The sequence below is a fragment of the Camelina sativa genome, chromosome 12 (genome assembly GCF_030686135.1).
Source record: "Camelina sativa cultivar CO46 ecotype springtype chromosome 12, ASM3068613v1".
NCBI classification, from domain to species: Eukaryota; Viridiplantae; Streptophyta; class Magnoliopsida; order Brassicales; family Brassicaceae; genus Camelina; species Camelina sativa.
In genome coordinates, this window is record NC_141891.1 from 14,096,151 (window position 1) to 14,122,307 (window position 26,157).

At 38.6% G+C, this 26,157-nt stretch overlaps 6 protein-coding genes and 2 pseudogenes across 7 annotated transcripts; 5 read left to right on the plus strand and 3 right to left on the minus strand.

Annotated features, from left to right (window-relative positions):
- Nucleotides 1–53: 53 nt before the first annotated feature.
- Nucleotides 54–1,813, plus strand: LOC104773343 (magnesium-chelatase subunit ChlI-1, chloroplastic). Its single transcript, XM_010497926.3, has 3 exons — nt 54–303; nt 399–514; nt 634–1,813. Exons 1-3 carry the CDS (start codon nt 204–206, stop codon nt 1,687–1,689), a joined length of 1,272 nt encoding a protein of 423 aa, XP_010496228.1. The 5' UTR covers nt 54–203; the 3' UTR covers nt 1,690–1,813.
- On the minus strand, nt 1,780–7,139 carry LOC104773344 (putative pre-mRNA-splicing factor ATP-dependent RNA helicase DEAH9). Its single transcript, XM_010497928.2, has 23 exons — nt 6,450–7,139; nt 6,218–6,362; nt 5,817–5,891; nt 5,609–5,698; nt 5,436–5,515; nt 5,268–5,337; nt 5,088–5,173; nt 4,915–4,984; nt 4,720–4,815; nt 4,514–4,619; nt 4,364–4,410; nt 4,177–4,260; nt 4,021–4,074; nt 3,821–3,921; nt 3,628–3,718; nt 3,280–3,444; nt 3,104–3,193; nt 2,886–2,957; nt 2,702–2,800; nt 2,536–2,622; nt 2,406–2,459; nt 2,238–2,314; nt 1,780–2,120 (listed from the first exon to the last, which is right to left on the minus strand). The coding sequence occupies exons 1-23, from the start codon at nt 6,557–6,559 to the stop codon at nt 1,976–1,978; spliced, it is 2,094 nt and encodes a 697-aa protein (XP_010496230.1). The 5' UTR covers nt 6,560–7,139; the 3' UTR covers nt 1,780–1,975.
- Nucleotides 6,800–8,114, plus strand: LOC104773341 (uncharacterized). The gene is made up of 7 exons (XM_010497923.3): nt 6,800–7,095; nt 7,173–7,239; nt 7,313–7,343; nt 7,426–7,566; nt 7,670–7,695; nt 7,782–7,840; nt 7,915–8,114. Exons 1-7 carry the CDS (start codon nt 6,821–6,823, stop codon nt 7,937–7,939), a joined length of 624 nt encoding a protein of 207 aa, XP_010496225.3. The 5' UTR covers nt 6,800–6,820; the 3' UTR covers nt 7,940–8,114.
- On the minus strand, nt 7,985–10,785 carry LOC104773342 (negative regulator of systemic acquired resistance SNI1-like). 2 transcript variants are annotated; one of them, XM_010497925.2, is made up of 15 exons: nt 10,566–10,785; nt 10,406–10,472; nt 10,213–10,306; nt 10,063–10,119; nt 9,926–9,968; nt 9,754–9,818; nt 9,574–9,655; nt 9,422–9,471; nt 9,197–9,340; nt 9,042–9,112; nt 8,905–8,974; nt 8,756–8,821; nt 8,486–8,644; nt 8,298–8,395; nt 7,985–8,212 (listed from the first exon to the last, which is right to left on the minus strand). In XM_010497925.2, the coding sequence occupies exons 1-15, from the start codon at nt 10,696–10,698 to the stop codon at nt 8,140–8,142; spliced, it is 1,272 nt and encodes a 423-aa protein (XP_010496227.1). In that variant the 5' UTR covers nt 10,699–10,785; the 3' UTR covers nt 7,985–8,139. The 2 variants fall into 2 exon arrangements, with proteins under 2 accessions (XP_010496227.1, XP_010496226.1); XM_010497924.2 differs by having other exon boundaries at nt 9,899–9,968; nt 10,566–10,773.
- A 6,097-nt stretch (nt 10,786–16,882) lies between these two features.
- Nucleotides 16,883–18,330, minus strand: LOC147930508 (uncharacterized; annotated as a pseudogene).
- Nucleotides 18,331–19,789: 1,459 nt separating this feature from the next.
- Nucleotides 19,790–20,854, plus strand: LOC104773361 (ethylene-responsive transcription factor ERF091 pseudogene; annotated as a pseudogene).
- Nucleotides 20,855–21,041: 187 nt separating this feature from the next.
- LOC104773339 (uncharacterized) lies at nt 21,042–23,901 on the plus strand. The gene is made up of 10 exons (XM_010497922.3): nt 21,042–21,411; nt 21,513–21,665; nt 21,778–21,993; nt 22,089–22,271; nt 22,393–22,614; nt 22,703–22,819; nt 22,911–23,054; nt 23,143–23,244; nt 23,310–23,378; nt 23,469–23,901. The coding sequence occupies exons 1-10, from the start codon at nt 21,262–21,264 to the stop codon at nt 23,685–23,687; spliced, it is 1,575 nt and encodes a 524-aa protein (XP_010496224.1). The 5' UTR covers nt 21,042–21,261; the 3' UTR covers nt 23,688–23,901.
- A 428-nt stretch (nt 23,902–24,329) lies between these two features.
- LOC104773338 (ras-related protein RABA1e) lies at nt 24,330–25,649 on the plus strand. The gene is made up of 2 exons (XM_010497921.3): nt 24,330–25,012; nt 25,095–25,649. The coding sequence occupies exons 1-2, from the start codon at nt 24,792–24,794 to the stop codon at nt 25,525–25,527; spliced, it is 654 nt and encodes a 217-aa protein (XP_010496223.1). The 5' UTR covers nt 24,330–24,791; the 3' UTR covers nt 25,528–25,649.
- The last annotated feature ends 508 nt before the right edge of the window (nt 25,650–26,157 follow it).

The following is a 26,157-nucleotide window of genomic DNA, read 5'->3' on the forward strand; positions in this document are numbered from 1 at the left end:
AGTAAAATTGCAATTTTCTTATTTTAAAGGGGCTGAATTGTAATTATATATTTATTTTTTAGAAAAGGAGATAGAGAAGAGAATCTATCTTTCTTATCCTGACCACACACACAGGAAGCAAACATAAACCAATAGAAACCAAATTTTCTGAAGGAGAACAAAGCCAATCAGAAAGCTGAGTAAACCTCTGAGCTCACACAAAAATGGCGTCTCTTCTTGGAACATCTTCCTCTGCAATCTGGGCTGCGCCTTCGCTCTCTTCTTCTTCAACACCTTCGTCCTCCCCCATTTGCTTCAGACCAGGTAAACCAAAAATCTCTCGAAACATTAAAGTCTTAAACCTTGCCGTTTTCACAATTATATCCCGGTGAATCGAAGAGTTGAATTCTTGTTTACAGGGAAAATTTGTGGAAGTAAGTTAAATGCAGGAATCCAAATAAGGCCTAAAAAGAACAGGTCTCGTTACCATGTCTCGGTTATGAATGTAGCCACTGAAATCAACTCTACTGAACAAGTATGTATGCATTTTTTTTTGATGACGTTTTCACATAAAGTTTCAGACTTTTCTTGATTTATAAAGTTAGGAACGTATATATGATTTTTGTTGATGTAATGGTGGTTTTTGGGTTTTAGGTAGAGAAGAAATTTGATTCAAAGAAGAGTGCAAGGCCGGTTTATCCATTTGCAGCTATTGTAGGGCAAGATGAGATGAAGCTTTGTCTTCTTTTGAATGTGATTGATCCAAAGATTGGTGGTGTGATGATTATGGGAGATAGAGGAACTGGCAAATCTACAACTGTTAGATCATTAGTTGATCTGTTGCCTGAGATTAAGGTAGTTGCTGGTGACCCTTATAACTCTGATCCGATTGATCCTGAGTTCATGGGAGTTGAGGTAAGGGAAAGAGTCGAAAGAGGAGAGCAAGTTACAGTTGTTGCAACTAAGATTAATATGGTTGATCTTCCATTGGGTGCAACAGAAGATAGAGTTTGTGGAACTATTGATATCGAAAAGGCTTTGACAGAAGGTGTTAAAGCTTTTGAGCCTGGTTTGTTGGCTAAGGCCAATAGAGGGATTCTCTATGTTGATGAAGTCAATCTCTTGGATGATCATTTGGTTGATGTTCTTTTGGATTCAGCTGCTTCTGGTTGGAACACCGTTGAGAGAGAAGGTATTTCGATTTCTCACCCGGCTAGGTTTATCTTGATTGGTTCAGGAAATCCTGAAGAAGGAGAGCTTAGGCCACAGCTTCTTGATCGGTTTGGCATGCATGCGCAAGTAGGGACTGTTAGAGATGCTGATTTACGTGTCAAGATTGTTGAAGAGAGAGCTCGTTTCGATAGCAACCCAAAGGACTTCCGTGAAACTTACAAAACCGAGCAGGACAAGCTTCAAGACCAGATTTCAACTGCTAGAGCAAATCTTGCCTCGGTTCAGATTGATCGGGAGTTAAAGGTGAAGATCTCTAGGGTGTGTTCGGAGCTCAATGTCGACGGGTTGAGAGGAGACATTGTGACTAACAGAGCAGCAAAAGCACTTGCAGCTCTCAAAGGAAAAGATCGAGTTACTCCAGATGATGTTGCTACCGTTATCCCTAACTGCTTAAGGCACCGTCTGAGGAAAGATCCACTGGAATCTATCGATTCGGGAGTTCTAGTTTCCGAGAAGTTCGCCGAGATTTTCAGCTGAATAGGAGATTCGATTCTGTGATCATATTTTTCTTAATTGTTCCTACTCTGTAAACGGTGAGAAGAACCAAAACTATAAACAGGCAAAATCTGATTGAATATAGAGTCTATGCTTTATCCATTAAGTTGAATTGTTCAAATCATATACTCAGTAGAACTCTGTTTTCTTTTGTTTTGCATCTGCAAACGTTTCTTGCACTGAATAATAAAGCTATAAAACTATCAAGAAACGGTGTCAGGATCAAACTGTTATTATGTCTTGAATTGTTGGTGGTATGCCTTGTTAACTAGAAGGACATAGCGTTTTGCCGGTTCTGGTAAAAGTGTGGAGCAACTTCAGTCAGCCAAGAAGGATTGATAGTTACGACATTCCGCATATATTGACGCTCTGTTGAGACAATGGATTGGTAAACCACCCATTTCGGATTCACCCTGAAGATTGTATTATAAATATACCAAAATAAGCTTTCACATTCAAACGAAAGATCTTCAAACGTTGTGATGTTATTGAGGTTTGTTGCTAAAATCATAGCAACAAGTACTACTAACCTGAATAATACGGATGACGGGTGAATATAAACTTCTTCAGAGCCTCTAATGGTCTTAAATACCCCATTGCTATGTGGCTAAAACATCACAACAAAAGAAACAAAATTTTGATGATTTAAAAAAACCGAAAAAATGTGTAGAAACAGAAACTTGAAACGGGTTACTTACTTCTAAGCGGCATGCATTAGCGAAAAACCCTGCAGTCACAGCTTTTCTCACAGCCTGAAATAAAGTAACAGTAAAAACCTGCAACCTTTTTTATTGTTTTCAGTTGAAGCAAGGTGGTAAGATTTCCTACCTCCATGTCTCCGTCACATGATTTCAGGGTGATGCCTAATCTCCGAGCAATCCGTTTGAGCTGATCCCTGATTTCAACCACTTTTTTCTGCGAAAGGAAACAAAAACATATCAAAATTGGAGAACCGAAAATAAGGACTAAATACCAACTCGGTTATTATACACACCATGGATTGGTAGTTGAGGAAGTTCTTGGCACACCACTGTGAAGACTTTTTCGACTCAAGAAACCCTTTGTATACATTCAGGAATGTGACATGGTCACCCTGAATAGACAAGAACAATGATGATCACTGTCAAAAAAATAAAAATTGAGATATAGTTTGCTCATAGTTATGTGGCAATATATACCTCTGCAGCTGCAAATCTCAGTTTGGCTTCATCCTGTTCTTTCTGTACTCCCCTAGCAATGACCCAAACGGACTGCATATAAACAATATTAAGATTGCATCCATTTAGTTTCAAATCCCATAGATCAAATGGGAAACAAAACATTAGAGCTGCAATATGGTTCTTAGGCATTATAGAAAAGAAACTTTTAGCAGAGGAAAAGGGTGAAGAGCCTTTACTTGGATAGAGAGAACTGCAGCGATTGTAATGATCTCATCTGAACAACCAAGCTCACTTGAAGCTAAAATCATTTTTGATATCATTGGGTCCTAGCAAGACAAAACTGAGACGTAAACATGCAGCAGAGAATGCAAATGAAATTTATAAGCAACTCAAGGTTAAGAAGAAAAAGTACCAGTGGAAGTTCTGCAACTTGGAATCCTGTTGGCGATGTGAGTTTTGCATCATCATCAAGGATCTGAAGTGAATAGAGTACTTCAAGTGCCCGGATCATTGCTTGTGGGGATGGAGGTGAAGGCCAATCAAAACCCAATATATTATCTATGCCCAAAGCCTTTAGCTGAAAAAATAAATCAACAGAGCTTGAACATTTTAGGAGAAGAACTTCTTCTCATCTGGTTTTATACATGCTGGAAAAGGTGAAAAGCTTGAAAAAAAAAACTATCTATACGTTTGTGTAACACATCCCAAATTGTGAGTTCTTAAGAAAAGCTATATGACAAGAGCTGAGTAAGTATTGTACCTGTATTACGGTAGAGACAAGATTCGACCTCTGCATTTCCGGTATGCCTTCTCCAGGCATTTGGTTGAGAAAATAATCTTCAGTGTAAAGCCTAGTTACCATTGAAAAACATATATTAGGAAGAAGACTAATGAGCACTAAACCATTAAATAAGGCACAATTCTATCACTTTTATAAACGGAAAGAGAGTTACCTGTAACATTTCCCAGGTCGGACTCGCCCAGCCCTACCAGACCTTTGTCTAGCAGATGCTTTGGATATTGGTGCCACCACAAGACTTTCGATATCTGAAATCTGTGAGGGTAATAAATGTTAAGATGTATCAGTAATGTCCAATATATTACAAAGGACGGAACTAAAAGATATAAACAAAAGAAATGGAGATGGACTTACTGGGTTATAGAACTTTTGCTTCGAGAAACCACTATCAATCACATAGACAACACCCTGAAAAATTAAAGGAAACAGTTTATTGTCAATGATGTTTCAGCAATATATGTATGAGAAAAAAAAACTTGCAACGAAAAGACAATAATGAGGAAACCTTGCCTCCAGAGTCAATGATGTTTCTGCAATATTTGTTGAGAGTATCACTTTTCTCTTTCCTCTGGGAGTTGGAGTAAAGATCAATTCCTAATATAAGGAAATGAGAACACAACATCTCCTCGTTTCAGTTTTTCAAATACTCTCAAAAAGTATGGTATAGCTTATCTAGAGCCTTCCAACAAGAACCAACCTGATCTGATCGAGAAAGTCCTGAATATAGTGGCAGAGGTAGCAGTCCTGAAATAAATGTGATTTAGATTATAGTGCTGAAAAACTGAATGCAAATGCTAAAGTTGATTGACACGATCTTATTTATGTGTAACATATACATTTATCATACCTGAAGAATTCTTTTGATTGCTATGAGCTTCTTCTGCAAGAAGTTTAATTGCAGTTTCAATATCTTCTTGACCAGTAAGAAATACAAGAACATCCCCAGGTGGCTCCTGAACATAAGAAGATACAATTTTAAGATAACTGCCCAAGGAAATAATATACTACAAGACTTTAACACATTGGATAGTTATAAGCACCAAATCAAAGTACCCGCTCATTTATCAATAATATCGTTGAAACAACTGATCGGATATAATCTGAGACAGGCTCCTCAACATAGTGAATTTTCACACTGAAGCCTCTGCCCTATGAATATTTCACCAACAAAACAAGAATCAGAAACTATCACATGAAATAAGAGTTACGAAAAAAATAGTCTTGAGCAAGATAAGAGTAACAATATACCTCGACAGATAAGATTGCAGGTTCCAACTTTGGTCCCTGGGCACTACCTTCTGGCGCATGGCGTTTTTTACTATTTGTTTTTCATAGTGTATAAGAATATATATTGTATTAGTGATTCTAAGAGACCGAGACTTCCAGGGCATAGAACTATAACCACTGAGTAAGATGAGAACCTGGAATTGAAGAAATTGAACATGGCTTTTGCTTCGATTGTGGCGGACGATATAATCAGGCGTAGCTCAGGACGGCGACGTTGTATCTGATATTAACAATTTATAGGAATTGAGAAAAGCAAACTGTAAACCAAAGAGTTCAAAAAAGATCTGAATGAAGTCTATGTCTTAATGGTATACCTTTTTTAAGAGACCCAGTAAAATGTCAGTTGAAATAGATCTCTCATGAGCTTCATCTATCATAATAACACTACAAAATGACATATGAGAAGAATAGGTTTATCAGCACCATTTACTAACCCAAATTATAAATTGAACGGGATTAAGCAGTGCAACAGAAATCATTACCTATACTTTGACAAGAGAGGATCTTCCATCATCTCTCGGATTAAAACCCCATCTGTGAGAAATTTCACACTAGTCACACCCTGTTCTAACCAAGCAAAAGATCTTTGTAAGCATCATCAGAATAATCCATACAATTAAGGAAAAGCAGAAGAATGTGAAGGGAAGAGTCTCACGGAAGTTGTTTGATCTTCAAATCGAATTGTGTAGCCAACTTCATTCCCAAGATTTACTCCCATCTCTTCAGCCACTCTCGCAGAAACCGCCTAAGCAAATTACAAAACAAAGAGTATATGTGATCAAGCAGGAATTACCAAACTTGAGCTGAAACATCACTTTTTAAACTTAAGCTGTAAGGTTTGGTGGAGGAGGAGAAAAAAAAACCTGGACAGCTAAACGTCTTGGCTGTGTGCAAGCAATAACTCGGCCTCCTTCAGCCCATCCAGCTTCTTTCAGGTACTACAAAATATGATAAACAAAGCGGTATCAACACTTGCAGGCAAGAAACAAGAAGATTCTGCTAGTGATTGAATTGAAGATATCTCCAGTTTGTCCAACTTCCTAACCAGCTAGTGAGCTTAAACATTGCAGGAATTTGAGAAACTGAACAAGTTTCATGCCTCTCTAGCTACATTGCACATATGTAAGCAAGTGAGTATTACCATCCCAATTCACTACCTTAACTCCTATCAAAAGTTGCCTATCGGTCTAAGAACCCTGAAATTAGCAAAGGTAGGTGCTTTTCCCTCAAAAAGGTAACCAAGAACAAAGAAGAAAGAAGAAACCTGAGGAATCTGAGTGGTTTTACCACTGCCCGTCTCGCCAACGATGATGGTGGTAGCGTGATTCTCCACCAAATAGAGAATCTCAGTTCTGTACTTGTACACTGGCAATCTCTGTCTTTGCTTCTCTATATTCGCATACCCATAACTACAAATTCCCAACCTTTAAGTTATAATCAACCGTAGAACAAGTAGAATTACTTACCAACAGCAATAAAGAGAGAGAGAACCATACCTAGAAGAAGAAGAAGAAGAGGATGCCAGATTGTTGGACATGAACACAATACCTCCTTCTCCATCATCTTCGAAACGAGGTTTCTCAGTTCCTGGTTTCCAAAACGCCATCTTTTTTTCTCCCAAAGAGCTTTTGGCTTCTTCGGTTGTTTCAGTTGAATATGTCGCCTCTTTCTCTCTTCTATGCCTTTTTCTTTGGATGTTCACGGTCACGCTGTGGCGGTCACCGGCGATTTACAGGTTCGGTTCTAATTTAGGCATTTGGTTTAAATTATTTCGGTTCAATTTTAAAATATTCAATTTGGTTCGGTTTAGTTTCGGTTATATTGTTCATCATCCTTCATCAGAGAGGACTATATCAATTGCAAGAAAATGAATTGTCTTGCTGCTGCTTCTGTGTTTCCTTCTTCCCACACCACTCTACTCCTTAACAAGCTCTCACCTTTACTCCTCTGCCGCGGTCGCCGCCACCAAAGTCAGCGACTTTACCGTCGGAATTATCAGATCAGAGCAATGAGAGCTGTAATCCAGAGAGTCTCATCTTCCTCTGTTACTGTGGATGGTCAAATCGTATCGGAGATTGGCCCTGGTCTCTTGGTTTTAATTGGAATCCATGAATCAGATACAGATGCTGACGCCGATTACATGTAAGCTGCACAAAAATATCACCTTTAGCTTAATTCTTCCATTTAAAGTTTCGTTGACATTTTAACAATCTTTATAGATGTCGAAAAGTTTTAAACATGAGACTGTTCACTAATGAAACCACTGGCAAAGGATGGGACCAAACTGTAAGTTTTGTTTCAATGGATTCGTTTATGAACTTTTTAAAAATAATTTAAACTTGGATGCGGTTTTGTGCAGGTAATGCAGAAGAATTATGGAGTTTTACTTGGTAATAAATCTGTTTATTAGAGAAAGGTTTGGCTTCTGATCAATGTACTGAGATTTGTGTCCTTTGCTTGCTTCTGGTACAGTTAGTCAGTTTACATTATACGGATTCTTGAAAGGTAACAAACCTGATTTTCATGTGGCGATGCCACCTGATAAAGCCAAACCATTTTACGCTTCTTTAGTCGAGAAATTTCAGAAAGCATATAACCCTGATGCTGTCAAAGGTACTAGCACCCACTCTCATTGATCTTTCTTGTTCAAAAAACTTGACCATACAGTATTTCTTCAGTCTTTCTGAATTTGTCAACTCTTTTCTTTATAAAACAGATGGTGTGTTTGGAGCTATGATGCAGGTAAGAGATTAATCCTTCCTATTGGTCAAATTGAAAGGTTTAAAACTAGTTCTCTTCTTATAACATTACTTTAATAATATTGAAAGGTCAATCTTGTAAACGACGGTCCAGTCACGATGCAGCTCGAATCACCTCAATCCTCCAAGTAAGCAAAGATGTTTTGCATAAACTTTATCAGGCACTGATTTTGTTACTTAAGCAAGTCTTAATGTGTTGCAGGAATGAGACAAAGGCATCAACATAATCATAAAATTACTAATCTTGTATCAGTGAAACTATAGAGATACCATTCAGTGAAACTCAGAATCATATGTATTGATGTGAAACATTCATAATTCATTGGACTGTAACTGTTAATTCCTACATTACGTGTGACTTGTTTGCTTTTAATCCAATGCAAGCCTCTAGATTTGCTAAAATCTTGGTTCCTAGATGCCTAATGCTTTAAGCTTTTGCCTTGAGTATCATTCCAGCAGTAAACAACACTTCTTTCCCAAAAGATAGAATCTCGATTTTCCTGTAACAACCATGAAAGCTTTTGAATGGACAAAGGAAAGCTATAAATTGTAAATGAATTGAGGGTAAAAGAAACTGCTGCTTACTTATCTACTTGCTTAAGACTAGTAAATGCAGAGATGATACTATTGCATATCTCTGTTATAGAGTCTCCGTCATTTGGGTTAGAGAATGTGAGCCGAGCCTGATGATAATTAATCAAATTAGGGCAAGGAAGCAAAGAAAAAAAAACACAGAATGTGGAAGGAGAAACAAAGATATCATTCATTATTACCAGAAAGGCATGTCCGATGAGGATCTGAACAGTGTCAGCTCCTATCTTTTTAGTAATGTTCTTCGAATTTGTGCCACTTGAAAAGGTCTTTAAGATCCCATTTAGTGTTTGTGGACCCTCTGCTTGAGGAATGTTTGATCTTCGGGTACGAACAGAAGGCTGCAACCAAAGGTAAATTTCCTCAAGAGAGAACAATCAAAGAATTAAACTATACGAACAACATTTGTTGGAGAAGATGAACAAAGGGAAATCAGAGAATTATCAACAAACCTTAGGAATGTATTTGGTGAAGTATTGGAGAACAATCTCTAGCTTCCATATAGGATCGTCGAAAACCTGCTTGAAAAATGTGCACTCAAGAACCACAGAGAAGAATTCAGACAACACAAAGAGTTTCAAAAGGTGGTTTTGTCTCTTACCTGAAGAAAATTTGACAGCAAGTATCCATCATAAGTCAGCTCGTCGAGAATGATCTCCATTGCAGGGGTCCTGCACCAAAATGGATCACAAACATGGCGAAACACACAATTCAAAAGAGAGGCCGAGATTTGAATACCTTACGCCATCTCCTCTAGAGGTAATCCCTTCTAAGTCAGCTTTCTGCTTTGATGCATCAAGGTCCATGATCTAAACAAGGAACATATATGTGAGAGAAGAGAACTTCAAATCTAGTAACTTTAATACTCCGGTCATACATAACCTACAACTTACCATTACTAGAAGTTCCTTCATAGCAGAAAGTGTGCCCTTGTGCAATTCTACCAAACTGATAGACTTCTCATCAGCATTAATGGGTGCACACATTGTTGATAGATAATCTTTCATTAGAAGTTTGAACTTCACTTGTCTTGAAGCCTACAAATGGAACCACAACACTAAGTCACGGATAAAGTAAAGGGGATACACTAGTTCTGAGCCATTGATTATGGGATGTACCAGAAGTAGATTCAGTGAGGATTCCTTTAAAAGACTCCAGTTGTTGGTTTCTGGAGCACAAAAAGGACACAAAGCTTCAAAAATTGTCCCCAGATTACACAAGAAAAAAGACAAATCTTGAAACTATGAAGACACCATACATACGTACGTACCTTTATACACTTGAATTCGTGGTGTAAAATCCAACTTAAGAACATGAACAAGATACTTGAACAGGAACATATTTCCCAGGATCTACAGAATTCCAAATAAAAGGAGCAAGAGGTGTTAAATTTAAGCTTATCTGCAACAGAGCAAAGCAAAGCAGGTTAAGTAGAAACAAGTAAACCAACCTTGAATTCCGATTCCTCAGACTCATTAACTCCTTTGTTCATGTTTTGAATCAGCTGTTGAAAAACTGAAATCACAAAAGCAATAAGTCATAAAAAAACAAGAACCAAAAAAAAGCTAACTCAATAGAAGAGACAGCGTCCTTACATAAGCTTTTCACTGATAATTCCTTACCATCAGAATCAACATCAGACCCGAAATTAAACGGTGACCAAGCCTGCCATACAAAACCATTAACAAACAAATGCAATCAACCATACCTACCATAACTAAGAATGAACAACAGATCAAAACTTTTGTAACAAGTGTACCTCGTCAACGATTTCCAAGTGATCAGGTGAATCAGATACATAAACCCAAGGAAACCGCTGAAAACAAAAACAAAATCATAAGCAAAACAATGAAAACTTACACAAATTGTGGAGACAACAAAAAAAAGAAACTACAGAACATCAAAGAACCTGATGTAATTGTGTCAAAAGCTGGAAACTTGCTGTTATAAGTTCCAATGTTCTTCCAAATCTCAATATCCTAAACATCGCTTGGTACATTTTGCTTCAAATTTAACAAATACCCAAATCAAAATCATGAGCCTTTTGAGGCAAAAACTTCATATTTCTTATATAACAATTTCTTAAAAACAGAGTAAATTACTTGGTTGGAGGAATTCCAATTTCGGGTACAAGTGAAGCAGCACGAACAGCTTCCAGATACTGCAAACCTAGGGTTTCATTCAACGGATCAATATAGTACAACAAACAAAGGGTAAAAGCGGAAACGTAGACGGAAATTGATAAAAATTGAGAAAACGTACGATCTTCGTTAGCGTCGCGACTGTCTTTAGCGCCGGTGGAATCAAGCATGGCCAAGGTGTTTGCTTCCAAGCCACCGCCGTAGCTACTCATCACTCTGCTTGTATTATTGTTACCCTTCGTCTCTTTCGACATCTTCTCTTCCACAATTCCCTAATTTCTTCGCAGCGGAACAATTTAAAAAAAAAAAAAAAAAAAAAAAAAAAAAAGGATTTTGAAATCGAATCCCTAAAGTAGAACGGAGAGAGATTTACCAGAAGAACCCTAATAGTCAAAAGAAGCAATTTTCCCGCCATAAGAGATATTGTTCCCAAACAAAATTTGATTAATTCCACGGAACCGGGTTTATCAGGTGATAACCGGGTATATTTTTGGGGAATTAATTAACTAAATAATGACGACTTAAATAGAAACGTCTATCTATCGTTCAAATTATTTCACAATTTTTTTTTTTTTTTTTGATAATAGTTATTTAAGAATTTTTAGTCCAACATCAACGTATAAAAACACGCCACGTCGTGTTGCTAATGCGTTGCTCAAAATCCTTCCTAAACAAATGTTTCTCTTTTTAATTGACCGAATATTGAGTTTTTTATTTTGTTTTTAGACCCAATAACAAGAGCAACCGTGAGAAAATGAGATGCTCTTAAGAGAATGAGATGCTCTTAGGCATCTGCATTGGCAGAACAGTTTGGGTGTGCTTAGAGCATCATTAATGGGTTACTCAGGAAGAGAATTACTTAAAAAATAATATATAATAATAAGAGAGAAGAAAAAAAAAAAGAATCAGTGCTTCAGCTACTTGCTGAAGAATCGTTACTTTTAACAAATAGCCACATGTCGTATTTCTAATGGTGGACATTAATAAAAAAATAAAAAATATATATATGATTAAAATAATAATTTTTTTTAAAGCAACGATGTCATTGTCACTGTAGTGATGATGGTCTTAGCCTTTTTTAAATTGAAAATATAGGAAATAGTGGACTTAGAACATGTTGTTGGGTCTTGATGTAGAACTGTTTTGGCTCAGTTCTTGCCTAACGTGGCATCCCGTGAATGGATACAATTTTTTGCAAAGGAGAATATATGGAATAAATTTGGACATTAAACTATGTATTAATTAAATAAATTGTTTGTGTGTTTTAATTAAGTAATATGTTTGTTTGTTTTTATTTATTTATATCTTTAATGTTTTTTTTTGTTTCATAAAAATTGGTATTGTATTTTGAATTTCAGTATAAGTTTTTTAAGTTTGCAATTTAACTATTATTTTTTAAAGTTTTTAAAATTGTAATATGTTTTAGATTATTATATTATTAAATCTTATGATCTTAAACATGTTCTCCCAATAACCAACTCCTTAAAAAAAAAATCTAAACTAATGATCTTACATTATTTTCATAATATTTTTACTCTAAGAACACCCAGATCAGTTATCCCAATGCAGATGCCCTTAAGAGAATGAGATGCTCTTAGGGCATCTCCAGTGGACGTACTATATGAGATGTTTTTATTAAAAAGATAATAAAATGAAGAGAGAGAAGACAAAAAGAGGAGAAGCGTTTGTCTGTTGAGTAACGGAAGAAACGGTCCTGAGATAAAAAGTGACAGGTGTCGCTAATTTATTGATGAATTTATTGGAAAAAATAAATTTAATAAAAATCTTTTTTTTAGCAATCATCAACATTTCTTGCCGCTGGAGATGACCTTACTGACTCAGGAGTTCAATGTTGTTAGTACACCTTTATGGTTCTCGAATATTCTCAAATCTCAAGTCTCGGCTTTTACATTACCGAACCATAATGTATTTCATGTATGTGGTTGCTTTGAGTACTTTTCCAAATAAGATTCTTGATCCCATAGTATCCCTCCAACTCCTACAATGGATAGTCCATTGAGCTATTTGTGTCGCATTAAGATCAAATTGTGTTGAGATTTTTTTTTTTTGGTGAGAAAAGGGAGGTAAACCTCCCTTAATTTATTAAAAAGAAATGAAGCTACACTCGGATTTGCCGTGGAAACACAACTCCATGGTCATCCTCCAAACAAATAGAGTTCACACAATCTGGAACCGACTCTAACAAAAGAAAACTCAGCGGTAATGAAAACGCATAGTTCACCAATCCATCAGCAAGACGATTGGTCTCTCTATACACATGTGAAATATGGACTATCCAGTACCTTGCAAAAAAGCCATGGCACAAACGTACCAGGAAAGATAACGAATGAGCATCACTAACCCCTGCCTGTAAAAAACCGACCACCATCTCCGAGTCCATCTCGATCTCCAACCTCCTCACTCCACGATCCCATGCAACTAACAACCTATAATACACCTCCCATAGTTCAGCTAAAGGTGCAGAACAGATCCCAATGTTCAATACAAAACCCACAGACCAACAACCATCCTCATCCCTCAACACACCCCCAGCTGTAGCTAACCCGGGATTACCTCTTGAGGCCCCATCAGTGTTCAACTTCACCCAACCCTCAGATGATCTTTTCCAAGAAATCAATCTCTCTTCCAATACCACCTGACCTCGTACTTGGACCTCCATTTGCTTATGGGCCAAAGAAACTTCATTTGTGAGATCCTTTAAATATTTCACCCTGTCTCGACCCTGCCCATTTGCGGCAAAACATTCCCACATCTCCATTTCCATCCCCACCAAGTTGACAGAGCAAAAAGTGTGGACCAAGTACTCTCTCCTATCTTCCCATCGTCCCCAAGGTTCCCATATAACCACTCAAGTAAGGATTTAGCAAAGAAATCCCTTCTTGTTCCCGGTGGGATTAACCGACGCCAAACACCCGCCATAGCAGGACAATCCCGTAAGTTGTGCAGAAGAGACTCCTCCCCACCTTTACATACTTGACAGATACTAGAGTCACATAAATGACGCCTTTGTCTCTCCTTGTTGGTCATAAGCACCTGATGCATACCTAACCAAAGGAAGAGGCGAACTCGCTCTAGGACAATGGCCCGCCACACCCTCGAGAATAACTTACTAACATCCTGGCGTGGTACATTATCCCGAGTAAGCAACGAATAAGCTGATGCCACCGTAAACTTCTCATCCTGTGTTTCCCCCCATGACAGTCGGTCTGCAGCTCCAGAGACACTATCTATTACTACTGAACTCAACTGTAGAACCACCTCAGCCGGCACAAAAGGTGAAACTTGCTCCATCAACCAACCTCTGTCATTGCACCATAACTCCCTAGCAGAGACATTTGTTGCTCCTCCCGCCAACTTACAAGTTCGCAGAGACGACAGTGGGGAGCTCACTAACCATTTATCACTCCAGAACCGAACAGTCTTGCCATCCCCTATCACCCAACGAACACCAGGAACACCCACTTCTCAGAACCCAACCACCATACTTCTCCATGTTGAGGACCACAAACTCTTGGCAACCAACCAGGAACCATCATGAGTATCCTTTACCTTGTATTTGCTCCGCAATACCTTTGCCCACAGACTCGACTGATCATGCAGTAATCTCCAACCAACTTTTGCTAAAAGTGCTTTATTCATTAACTGCGCTGACCGTATTCTCAATCCATCCTCAAGTTTTGGTCGACAAACCCGTTTCCAACTTACTAAATCTACTCCCTTTTTCTGGACTGCTCCCCCACAAAAACGATCTTGATGCTTTATCCAGACTGTCTAGAATAGATTTTGGCAGAGAGATAGAACTCATAGCATGAACAGGCATTGACGAGAGAACAACCCTTGTTAAAGTTAATCTCTCTGCAAAACTCAAGCACTGCCTTCTCCAACCCGACAGCCTCGACGAAACCTTCTCCAATATATCACCAAAGGTCTCCTTGTTTATCCTTTTCTGTAAAACTGGCATCCCAAGATACTTCCCCAACTCTCTGGTTGATCTGATTCCACTTTCCTCACTTATCCTCATCTCCATGTCTCGACTCACATTACCCGAAAAGAAAATCTTAGATTTCTCTAGGCTAACTTTCTGGCCAGAAGCAACACAAAACTGCTCAAGAACTCGTTGTATCACTCTAATCTGCGCAACCGATGCTTCAGCGAACAAGATTAGGTCATCTGCGAAACATATATGAGAAAGCTTCGGACCTCCTCGAGATAGAGTTATTGGCTTCCACTCCCCTGCAGTTGTCGATAGTTCTATGAGATGGCACAACCGCTCAAGACAGAGGACAAAGAGGTATAGCGATAAAGGGTCCCCTTGGCGGAGCCCTCTCAATGGTTGAAAAGCTTCTGTCTTCTCTCCATTCCACAACAGGTTCATAGAAGGACCAGTGACACACGCCATGATCCAAGCTACCCACTGATCTGGAAACCTGGCCGCCCGAAGTGTATCCTCGAGAAAGTCCCATCTGATCCTGTCATAAGCTTTTTCCAAATCAAGTTTTAGTAGCATCCATCATTTGCGTCCCTTCTTTCGCCGCATAGAATGCACTGCTTCCTGCACTACAACGATGTTATCAATGCTCAACCGCCCTGGGATAAAACTAGACTAGGTCAGACCAATCAGATTAGGCATTATCTTCTTCAACCTTAGGACCATGATTTTGTGATGATCTTGAATAGCACGTTGCACAGGCTAATAGGACAGAACTGCATAATCGTTTCCGGTTTGCCAACCTTTGGGATCAAAACTACCAGCGCATCATTCATTCCAGACGGAAGCTGTCCTATTTCAAAGAAGTCAAGAGCAAACTTCCTAACTGAATCTCCAACAATATCCCAACAATGCTGATAGAAGATAGGTTGGTAACCATCTGGGCCAGGTGCTTTGAATTTCCCTATGCTTCTCAGCGCTTCATAAACCACTAAGGCAGCAAAGGGTTTACTCAAGTCTCGCACCTCCTCCTGGTTCAAGCATAGAAAACCCTCACTTGGCAACTGCGGTACTATCTGATCCACATCCTCCATGGAGTATAACCTTTTATAATAAGCAATCATCAATTGTTCAAGCTCCGCAGGATCCTCAATCCAATGGCCATCATTGTTTTTAAGCATCTCAATACGGTTATGCCTTATTCGAATAACTGTAGAAGTGTGAAAGTACGTAGTATTGCGATCCCCCTCAACTATCCACTTCTCCCGTGACTTTTGGAACCAGATTACTTTCTCTTGCGCCAGAACCTCATCAAACTCCTGAAGTAACTCTGCTTCCTTCTGCAGTAACGCATCCGTTTGTGCCAAGACTAACAAATCATGTATCCCTTTGATCTCGCCAATTAATCTTTCCTTGCGTTCCTGGACAAAACCAAACACCGCATTATTCCGGCATTTGAGCTTCTCCTGTAGCCCAAGCAAAACTTGTGGTGTTGGTATCTCACCATTCCAGGAGTTCTCCAACATCTCTTGAAAGCTTTCATGCTGCAACCAGGCTGCCTCGAACTTGAATGGACGCCTCCCTGGATTTCTAGCTACCAACGGGCATAGCTGAAAATACAAGGGAGTATGATCTGAGGCAAGATATAGAAGATGCAAAATGGATGCTTCATGCCATTTCAACCTCGCATGTGCATTACAAAAGACCCAGTCCAATCTTTTGGCAACATAGGTGCTTTCTACCTGTCCTCTTCTCCAAGTGAACTTATTCCCCTTAAAGCCCATATCAATAAGCGAGGACTCATTTACCCACTCACCAAACGCTAAGGGGTCTAATGAAAGCCTTTCATTACCCATGTCCTCTCATCTGACCGGATAATTGTATTGAAATCTCCTCCTACAAACACCGGTTCCTAATCACCTCCTTCAATTTACCCCATAGACCACTCCTTCGTCCAACTGTAGGAGCAGCATACACCACTACCAGATGGATAGGTTCAACCCCCTCTCCAACAACCGCATAGATGAACTGGTCAGAAGTTTCCACAATATGCACCGTCCCAACACTCGATCGCCAAAGCAGCTACAACCCACCACTCTGGCCAGCTGCATCAACCCGAAAGGAGTTATCGAACCCCAACCCTTGACAAATACGTCTTGCTCGATCCCCTCCCGCATGAGTCTCAAACAAAGCCAAGACATCCGTTTGAAATTTCTTTAACATATACCTTATGGATCTTCTGAAATTAGGTTTATTCGCCCCCGGAAGTTCCATAAAAGTAGATTCATCATCTTAATCAAAAAAAGATTGCACCGTCAAACCGCCGGGGCCAACCGTTAAGCCACCACCAGTTCCATCCCTCCATCTTACGGAACTGATTGCTCAATAGACTCTCCCTGTAAAACATATGATCCGTTGCGGGCTGTAATAGGTAATGAACAACCCTCACCATTCTGACCTTCCACGGATGCTAGTTCTGCTTTTCGACCCTACGTCGCGAACAAACCCCCCGGACGGCCAACGCCTTCACGTTCCACTCGCAACGGTTTTCCCGATGCTGATAACTCAATCTCTCCTCGAGATGGGCCATACACAAGACCTCTAGTGGGCCTATTGTTACCCTTAAAACGCGGCCCATTAACCTCTCCAGCCTTATTTTTACCAGCCTGTTTCTCTTTTAAATTTTCCTTCGCGCCACTACTAACTGACGCCGAGCCTTTAAATGCGAACCCCTCTTTCACGCTAAATAACTTCCCAGAATTTGAAGATCGTTCAGCCAGCACATTTTCCTTATTCGAGTCCTTAGATCGAACAACTTCCCTTTCCTGCAACTTAGATATCTCCTCCTCCAAACCCGCAAAACTATTCGAGGTTAAAATATTACCCCTTTCCTTAAACACCGTGATCTCTTTCAGATTTCTTCCCAAAGTTTCGACCGACCTTACCGCCTGGGCAACCACCTTCTCGATTCGTTTACCGGTATTACTCCGCAAATCACGGGATGCCAGATCCTGCTCTAACCTGCCAAAACTGTTCGAAACCAGAATATTCCCAGAGTCACTCGCCCGTTCCGAAACCCGGTTATTTTGGCCCGGATTACAACCAGAACCATCCGTCACAGACACCACCGGCGACTTCTGTGCCACTGGTCTCCGTCCCCGTGACGTGACCAAGGTAAAACCCTCATCACCCTGTGATACCGGCGATGAATTCATCGCAGCTGGCCGCCGTGGCCGCCGTGGAGAACTAACAGTCGTCCCTCCATCCTGCACTATACGTGGACAAGAGTGAACTAGATGGCCATATATGCCACAATTATAGCATATATTTGTAAAGCCCTCATAGGAAACATAGTAACGTTCTCCATTAATCATAACAGTGCCCTTTAGAGGCCTTCTTAAATTCACTTCTACACAAACCCTCGCAAATCGATCCTGCTCAAAATTTGACGTTGTCGCATCCACCTTGATCGGAGTCCCCAGTCCCTCAGCAATACTCATAAGGATCGAGTTATGGTAAAAGTTGTACAAGAGATGAGCCAAACGAACCCAAACAGGCGTTGTTACAATCTCATCTCTTAACGGATCAAACTCTGAACACCACCTTTGTACCATAAGATAGCTGCCAAAAGCCTTCCATGGTCCACCAGTCAGCGCCGCCATATATTCCTCTTCTACTTCAAAACGAACCATGAAAAACTGGCGAGGCAGATCCATTACCGACATCCCCCCTACGGTTTCCACATCTCCCTCAACCTCCGACTCAGAACCGAGACAGCTATGTTCCGACCCAGCACCTTCACGATCAAACACCGTTTCCATAACCCATTTATGGTCGTCAGCACTTCCTCCTCGATTGTTATCACTGGTTCCCCATCCTCCCCATCCGGAAAAGTCAGGCACCCCCGTTTTCTAACAAACGCATCATCCATCATCTCCTCCGGAGTCAGCCTTCCACCACCGCTACTGCCCTTCACCTTATTCACCCATGACATAGGTCGATCAGGCGGATCAGGCGGATCACCCAGAGGTCGATCTCTCTCACCCACGTCTGCCATGGCAGTATTCTGCTCACTCGTATCCGCAACCCTAGGTTCACCGTCGAGAGCCATCTTTTTATCAAATTGTGTTGAGATTTATCACGTACGTGGTTGCTTTGAGTACTTATGTATAATAAATTGATTAGTTTTGATGAAAGTTGTACAGTAACCAAGGGTGTGTACTGTGTAGGCTAGTAGTTTAGCACTTGGAGTTGGTTTTATTGTGCTCCTACTCCATTCCTCCTTGGGAGGTGAGTATTCCCAAAGAAAATAGATTAAATGTTAGCTAGTATCTAGTTTTATATATTTAATTTTAACAGCTAGCTAGCTGTGAGATGACTTGAAACCTATCTTATAAAGTTTCTAACTTAAATACATTGAATAAAGTTCTTAATTAACTTCTTTTTTAATTGTACACTACATATGTTTCAAAGCGTGTGGAATATGTGGATGATTATATCTTACTCTATTTGGAAATTTACACATAAATTATATTTTATTTGCCTCTCATCATTGTGTCAAATCTTTAGACCGTCAAAAATCGTATGATACGAATAAGCACTTGGAGAAAAGGTTGCTAATGACTTAGGTCTTACACTTGATCTGATTTCGTTTCACATTTATATTTTAGGAAGCTCTAGTGTTGCTGGGCATAAACCTACACAATCATACTAAATCAATGATTATCAACAAACTTAACCCATAAACTGAATAAACATTGTTGCCAAGAGAGCTTAATCAATTATTAGAGTTCATCAATCCTTATTTAAAAATCTAGTAATTTAGAAGCTCTGTTTAACTAAATTTATTTCCAAAACAGTTTTGTGCCTCTCGTGGGAACACATCATATATTCTCATGAAGCGTAAAACTCAAGATTACAAAAGTAAACACGAAAATCGTTGACATTAAAAAACAAAGCCGTCTTTTATTTAGTCGTTAAAAAACATCTCTTTTTTAGTTTGTTTATATGCAGCATATATACGTAGTCTTATTCAGAGATCAGAAGATATAAAATTTACTTCTATTTTTAAGTAGTTTGACAAAAGAAATGTTTATAATAATACTAAATACTCTGCATCTAGTCTTTTTCAAGAGTACACAATCTTTATACTTCAAAATCAAGAAACAATATTACAATATTAAGCTATAGATAAACCCTGATTTTGTTGTACGTGTGGCACCTAAAACCCTGAATAAGTTACATGAAACGAGGTGGTCAGAACCTTGGAAAACAAGTTTCACCAACTGTACTTTCCAATTATCCTGCCGCAGATTTGCCATTCAACGTACACACAAAATCCCCAAAAGCAACGATCTCTTTAAAAAGTCCTATATCTCACCAATACATACTCCTCTCTCCAGTATTTCAAAATGGTTTTTGGCAATATTCAAGAACCAGACGGAGAGATCCTAAAGAATGTTTGGGCGAATTACATCAGAAAATCACAACAAACCGATAAAATATCATCAGGTCATGTTCCAGAAGTTTTTACAACTTGGGAAGCGTTGCCTACTATTGATAACATACTGGAAGATTCTAAAGAATGGTTTCCAAGCCTAGATATGTCGATGGAGGCCCAAGAGTGGACAGAGTTTCTCAATGCGGTTACTTCTTTCCCAAACAAAACCATTCATGACCCTTTAACCAACCCTACCATTGATTCATGTTCTTTGTCTTCTCGAGCTTCTTGCAAAACAAGGAAATACAGGGGAGTGCGGAGGCGTCCGTGGGGAAAATTTGCAGCTGAAATCAGGGATTCGACAAGAAACGGTGTTAGGGTTTGGCTCGGAACGTTTCAAACTGCAGAAGAAGCAGCTATGGCTTACGATAAAGCCGCGGTTAGAATAAGAGGGACTCAAAAAGCTAACACAAATTTTCAACTCGAGACGGTTATTAAAGCTATGGAGATGGATTGCTCCCCAAACTACTACCCGATACACAGCTCAAATACATCCCAACCTTTGAGAAGTGGCCACGAAATAGGATGGAGAACAGAAAAAGAAGCGACCATGGCTTATGATAAAGTCGTTGACGATGGGATGGTTGAAAACCATTGTACCCTTGGTGATCCTTCAACTAAGGAGTTTACGGAGACTTGTGGATTGCTTGGGAGTGGAGAAACTTGGTTAGGTTCAAGAAAGAGACCAAGGAGTGACGAAGATTATATGTTTCAAGAAGTTAAAATGAAGAAGATGATTACGGAAGAAGAGACATTATGTGATGTGTTTGGATTGTTTGAGTTTGAGGATTTGGGAAGTGATTATTTGGACACATTATTATCTTTTTTTTGACAGAAAAAAACATGACTGTTGTTAATTTAATTACATAATTATGTCAAAAAAATTTGTTTATTCTTTATCTTCACAAAAAAAAAACTTTATATATAAGAAATATGTAGGGTTTTTTTGTGTGTGTATCAATTCTTTTTTTCTTGTACATATAATTATTAAATATGCTGAAAAATATATAATTATTAAATATTCGTTGAGGATGAAAAAGAAAATTAAATATTTGTTGACAAGAAACTAAATTCTACACATAATAAACACACGAGTTTGCTCAGTTTCTATTTTATTTTTATTTTTAAAAACCTACAATTTATAAATTATGAAAGTTTTATTCTTTAACAAATTTGAAGATCAAGTAGGGATAACAATGGTAAAAATGGAACCTTGAAAACTAATAGAAATGCACAACTGTGTTTTGTTGTTTAATCGGAATCTCCTACTAAAACCCTAAAATACTAATATATCGGCCGAGACTCACTCACTGGCTCCTAAGCTTTTGATTCTGGAATCTAACTCTAAAGAGCTCAATTTTTTTTCCGATGGCTTTAACCAACACCAAAATCCCTTGTCTCGGCGTTACACCAACCACCAGAAGTCTCTTAAACCCATCAAAATCCCTGTGTTTGGCTCCGAGAGTTTCGTTCTCTGTCTCTTCTACTGATTCTCTCAAGCTAATCACTTCAAGAAAGGTAAAGTCTTAATTTTTCTTAATGGGTTTTGCTGAAAAGCTGTGTTTTGGATGTAATCTGATATTGCGATACGAATTGGCGATTAAATGGATATGCTTTAGGTGGTAGCAATGGCAGGGGCTAGTTCCAGAGACTTGGAGATGTCGAATTTAACTGCGTTATCTCCTTTGGATGGACGTTACTGGGGAAAAGTTAATGAATTGGCTTCTTCTATGAGCGAGTTTGGGTTGATCTATTTCCGAGTTCTTGTCGAGGTGAAGACTTATGATATGATTCATTGATTGAGATGATTGTAAGATTTGATTCATTGTTTGAGAAGATTGTACCCGTTTGCCAAAATTTGATCTTTTTGTATGTATATGTTAGATCAAATGGCTTCTCAAGCTTTCAAATATTCCTGAAGTCACTGAAGTTCCAAGCTTTAGCAAAGAGGCTCAGGAGTACTTGCAAGGCATCATTGATGGATTTAGCGTGGATGATGCATTGGAAGTTAAGAAGATTGAGAGAGTAACAAATCACGATGTGAAAGCAGTGGAGTATTTCTTGAAACAAAAGTGTGAATCACATCCGGAGATTGCTAAGGTTTTTGAAACTTTTCTCTCGCTTCTAAGTTCTTTTAAGGTTTGGATGCTTTTGATGCTCTGTAACTAATTTTCTCTGTCTTTTTAATTGATTAGGTTCTTGAGTTTTTCCATTTTGCTTGTACGTCTGAGGACATCAACAATCTTTCCCATGCTTTGATGCTTCGAGAAGCGCTTAGTTCGGTTATACTTCCTACCATGGATGAGCTGATTAAGTCAATCTCTCTGATGGCTAAGAGTTTTGCGTATGTCCCAATGCTTTCACATACTCATGGACAGGTAATGTCGAAAGTGTTACCTTTGCGTTGTTTCAGTATGTCAGTTCTGTCTATCTCTATGTTGAAGCACTGGTCATGATTTTGATTCTGTCTATCTCTTTGGATTTTGATTTATAATGCAGGCAGCTTCTCCTACAACTTTGGGCAAGGAAATGGCGATTTTTGCTGTGAGGTTGAGCGAAGAAAGGAGATATCTTTCAGAAACTAAGATTAAGGGGAAATTTGCGGGTGCTGTTGGGAACTACAACGCCCATATCTCCGCATATTCTAATATCGACTGGCCTCATGTTGCAGAGGAGTTTGTTACTTCTCTCGGATTAACATTCAACCCATACGTGACTCAGGTAATATAGTTTCTCATGCTGGTGGAGTGATTTTGTTCGCATTTATATAGCTCTTCACTGATTGATTGTTCTCTCGTGGCTTTTGCAGATCGAACCCCATGACTATATGGCTAGACTCTTTAATACAATTAGCCAATTCAACAATATTTTAATCGATTTTGACAGAGATATATGGAGCTACATATCTCTAGGGTACTTTAAGCAGGCAAGTATTAACAAATTACTAAAAAAAAAATATGTTGAATCATTTGAATGGGAAAGGGAACATCGTCTCATAGTTTGAAGCTTTGATGCAGATAACTAAAGCGGGTGAAATTGGATCGTCGACAATGCCTCACAAGGTGAATCCTATTGACTTTGAGAACAGTGAAGGAAATCTAGGTATAGCAAATGCACAGCTTGCTTTTCTCAGCATGAAGCTTCCCATTTCAAGAATGCAGGTCTGACCCATTTTTTCCCATATCAAGTGTCTATTGTATAGTTTTGTAACACTAATGGACACTGAAAATTATATTTTACAATCTGCAGCGTGATTTAACCGATTCAACTGTCTTGAGAAACATGGGTGTAGCTTTAGGACACTCCCTTCTCGCTTACAAGAGCGCGATTCAGGGAATCGGGAAGCTTCAGGTATTATTACCGTAGCCTTAAGATTTGTTCCACTTTGTCATGAACTAAGAATGTTCTTGATATAGGTTAATGAAGCTCGGTTAAAAGAACATTTGGATCATACTTGGGAAGTCCTTGCTGAACCGATACAAACTGTAAATTTCTCGACTTTCATAGTCTTTAATATCGATCAAGTTATAGCATGTATTACAATATGACGGAATTATTATGGTATCATAAAATAGGTGATGAGGAGATACGGTGTTCCAGAGCCGTATGAGAAGCTGAAGGAGCTAACAAGAGGAAGAGCTGTTGATGAAGAAAACATTAGAAAGTTTATCAAAGGTTTGGATTTGCCTGAAGAAGCAAAAGACCAACTTTTGGAGCTAACTCCACACAAATATGTTGGTGCTGCTGCTGCATTGGCGCTGGCCGTGGATGAAGCTGTGCACTTGGGACATTGATTAAAAGATCAAATCGGTGATAGATTTTGCTCTTGTATTATGCTATTCTTTTCCAAATCCACTGGAAAACAAGGTCAATTTATAGATTGATGGCTTTATACGTTTTACAGTGTTGAGAAAAATCTTGTACTGTTGTTGTGTTATTTATTATTTCCTCTTTTAGAGTGTTTTTGACCATTACCAATGGAATCAGAGCCTCTCTTTGATCTAAAAATGTCTTAGACTTATTTGTGGTCGATGATTCTCAAACAGGTCATATAATGAAAATAATTACATTTGAGTCAAATAATAAAGAGTTCACAAGTTGAGTGGTTTTTGTTTTTTATAACCCAAGTGTTATTATGTATCAAAAATGAAAAATCCAGTCAAATAAATTATACCAGAAAACAAATTGTGAAATATTGTTAGTCAATTAAGAGCTAAAGTAATTCTATTTATTTGTAGTTAACATATACATGCACTCACACATATGTTTTATGTCTAAAATAAATACCACAAGATCTAGTAATTTCTCAGAGATACACTTACTAGTTTTCCTTTAGAGTTGGTATGATATATATCTCTCCACATTCAATTAATTAAAGGTCTAAACATAATGTCTCTCTCATATTTAGTTGCATATACAACAACTTCTTAAAAGTTAAAACACAACACAAATAGAAGAAGAATGAGAAAAATACTAGTGATATGGAATAGTTTCCAAGTGATTTAATTAGACAAAAACTATAAATTTGAAATTTAAGAAATATTCCTTGGAGATAATATTTATATTTTCCTGCAAGTGTTTTGTTCTGCGTTTACTAGTTCATGGCGGCCATAAACCCGAAGATTTCGTCAAACATGTTTGTTCTCTAATCTTTCCAACGACTTTCAAAAACATAATACATATGCTTAGTCATGCATATAATAATCACAAATCATTGAATCTCATATTATTAATCTTTTTTGTTTAGAGACAAACAAAACCAATAAGTTTTCGTCGTTACCCACTACCCCCTTTGTTTCATTTCATTACAAAACACAACAAACACATCATCCATTTCATAAAGATCATTACAAACATCTCTTTAAGTTTTCGTTACATCGTTCGAAGATCTCAAAATAATGGGAGCGTACAGAGCAGACGACGACTACGATTACCTCTTCAAACTAGTCTTGATCGGAGACTCCGGCGTCGGGAAATCAAACCTTTTGTCTCGATTCACAAGAAACGAATTCAGCATCGAGTCAAAGTCAACCATCGGTGTAGAGTTCGCAACAAGAAGCGTTCATGTCGACGAGAAAATCATCAAAGCTCAGCTTTGGGATACCGCCGGTCAAGAAAGGTAACAAATCCTCAAGAAATCTCTGTTTTTAATCCTTCTCCGGCTCTGTTTTTGAGCAGTTTCGTTATGTTGTGTGATACAGATACAGAGCAATCACGAGTGCATACTACAGAGGAGCAGTAGGGGCACTTCTAGTATACGACATAACTCGACACGTAACGTTCGAGAACGTTGAACGATGGCTCAAGGAGCTTCGTGACCATACCGATGCCAACGTTGTGATCATGCTTGTTGGAAACAAAGCCGATCTTCGCCATCTTCGTGCGGTTCCCACAGACGAAGCTAGAGCGTTCTCTGAGAGAGAGAACATGTTCTTCATGGAGACTTCTGCTCTTGATGCTACAAATGTTGAGCAAGCTTTTACTCATGTATTGACTCAGATCTATCGTGTAATGAGCCGTAAAGCTCTTGATGGTACTGGAGATCCCATGTCTTTACCTAAAGGACAGACCATTGATATCGGAAACAAGGATGATGTTACTGCTGTTAAATCCTCTGGCTGTTGCTCAGGTTGAGATTATTAATTGTTCTTGTTTTTTTTTGTTTGTAAACTGTCTTTTCTTGGAAGGAGGTTTTGGTTTTGGAATTTGGATTTGTTGTATCTGACTTTTTTTTGAGGGGGCTTCAATTTTCTTAAGGTTATCAGACCGGTTTGGTTTTACAATACAAACCGAATTTGTATCAAATTGGACAAGACTTGGGTCAGGTTAATAAGGACGTTTAAAGACGTGATTATAGGGATGGACATTATAACCGAACCGCTCACATTACGTAGAGTTTAAGCTGCAAATGGATGCAGCAGACTGAAAAAATGGGTTGAACAGACTTAAAAAAAATGGGTTGAACAAATTTGGGTTGAATAATATTCAACTCATTCATCTCCAAAATAGTGGTTGAACAAGTTGAAGATTTTTGCTGTATAGTGGTTCAACTCATTTATTTTTTCAACTTTTTGAGTTGAATGGGCTGAATAGTTTTTTCCAACCTCTTCAAAATAGATTGAGTTATACTTATATGGGGGGTTTGAGTTCAAAGTAGGCGCAAGTGTATTAACATCTCTCCTTCTTCCACATCATCACTTCTTATTTTCAATTTTAATCAATTTAATTCACATAATTAAAAGAACACAAAATCTAAAGTTAATA

Coding starts and splice junctions, on each gene's coding strand:
- LOC104773341 (XM_010497923.3), top strand. CDS start 6,821: ATGAATTGTCTTGCTGCTGCTTCTGTGTTTCCTTCTTCCCACACCACT. Junction 7,344..7,425: donor GAATTATGGAGTTTTACTTG/GTAATAAATCTG, acceptor CTTCTGGTACAG/TTAGTCAGTTTACATTATAC. Junction 7,696..7,781: donor TGTTTGGAGCTATGATGCAG/GTAAGAGATTAA, acceptor TAATATTGAAAG/GTCAATCTTGTAAACGACGG.
- LOC104773344 (XM_010497928.2), bottom strand. CDS start 6,559: ATGGCGTTTTGGAAACCAGGAACTGAGAAACCTCGTTTCGAAGATGAT. Junction 4,261..4,363: donor GACTTTCTCGATCAGATCAG/GTTGGTTCTTGT, acceptor TCCTTATATTAG/GAATTGATCTTTACTCCAAC. Junction 2,801..2,885: donor TGAGATTTGCAGCTGCAGAG/GTATATATTGCC, acceptor TTGTCTATTCAG/GGTGACCATGTCACATTCCT.
- LOC104773339 (XM_010497922.3), top strand. CDS start 21,262: ATGGCTTTAACCAACACCAAAATCCCTTGTCTCGGCGTTACACCAACC. Junction 23,055..23,142: donor TTCCCATTTCAAGAATGCAG/GTCTGACCCATT, acceptor TACAATCTGCAG/CGTGATTTAACCGATTCAAC. Junction 23,379..23,468: donor TTGCTGAACCGATACAAACT/GTAAATTTCTCG, acceptor ATCATAAAATAG/GTGATGAGGAGATACGGTGT.
- LOC104773338 (XM_010497921.3), top strand. CDS start 24,792: ATGGGAGCGTACAGAGCAGACGACGACTACGATTACCTCTTCAAACTA. Junction 25,013..25,094: donor GATACCGCCGGTCAAGAAAG/GTAACAAATCCT, acceptor TGTGTGATACAG/ATACAGAGCAATCACGAGTG.
- LOC104773342 (XM_010497924.2), bottom strand. CDS start 10,698: ATGTCGAAAGAGACGAAGGGTAACAATAATACAAGCAGAGTGATGAGT. Junction 9,113..9,196: donor TGAAGGAACTTCTAGTAATG/GTAAGTTGTAGG, acceptor TTCCTTGTTTAG/ATCATGGACCTTGATGCATC. Junction 8,975..9,041: donor TCTAGAGGAGATGGCGTAAG/GTATTCAAATCT, acceptor ATTTTGGTGCAG/GACCCCTGCAATGGAGATCA.
- LOC104773343 (XM_010497926.3), top strand. CDS start 204: ATGGCGTCTCTTCTTGGAACATCTTCCTCTGCAATCTGGGCTGCGCCT. Junction 304..398: donor CCCCATTTGCTTCAGACCAG/GTAAACCAAAAA, acceptor TCTTGTTTACAG/GGAAAATTTGTGGAAGTAAG. Junction 515..633: donor AAATCAACTCTACTGAACAA/GTATGTATGCAT, acceptor TTTGGGTTTTAG/GTAGAGAAGAAATTTGATTC.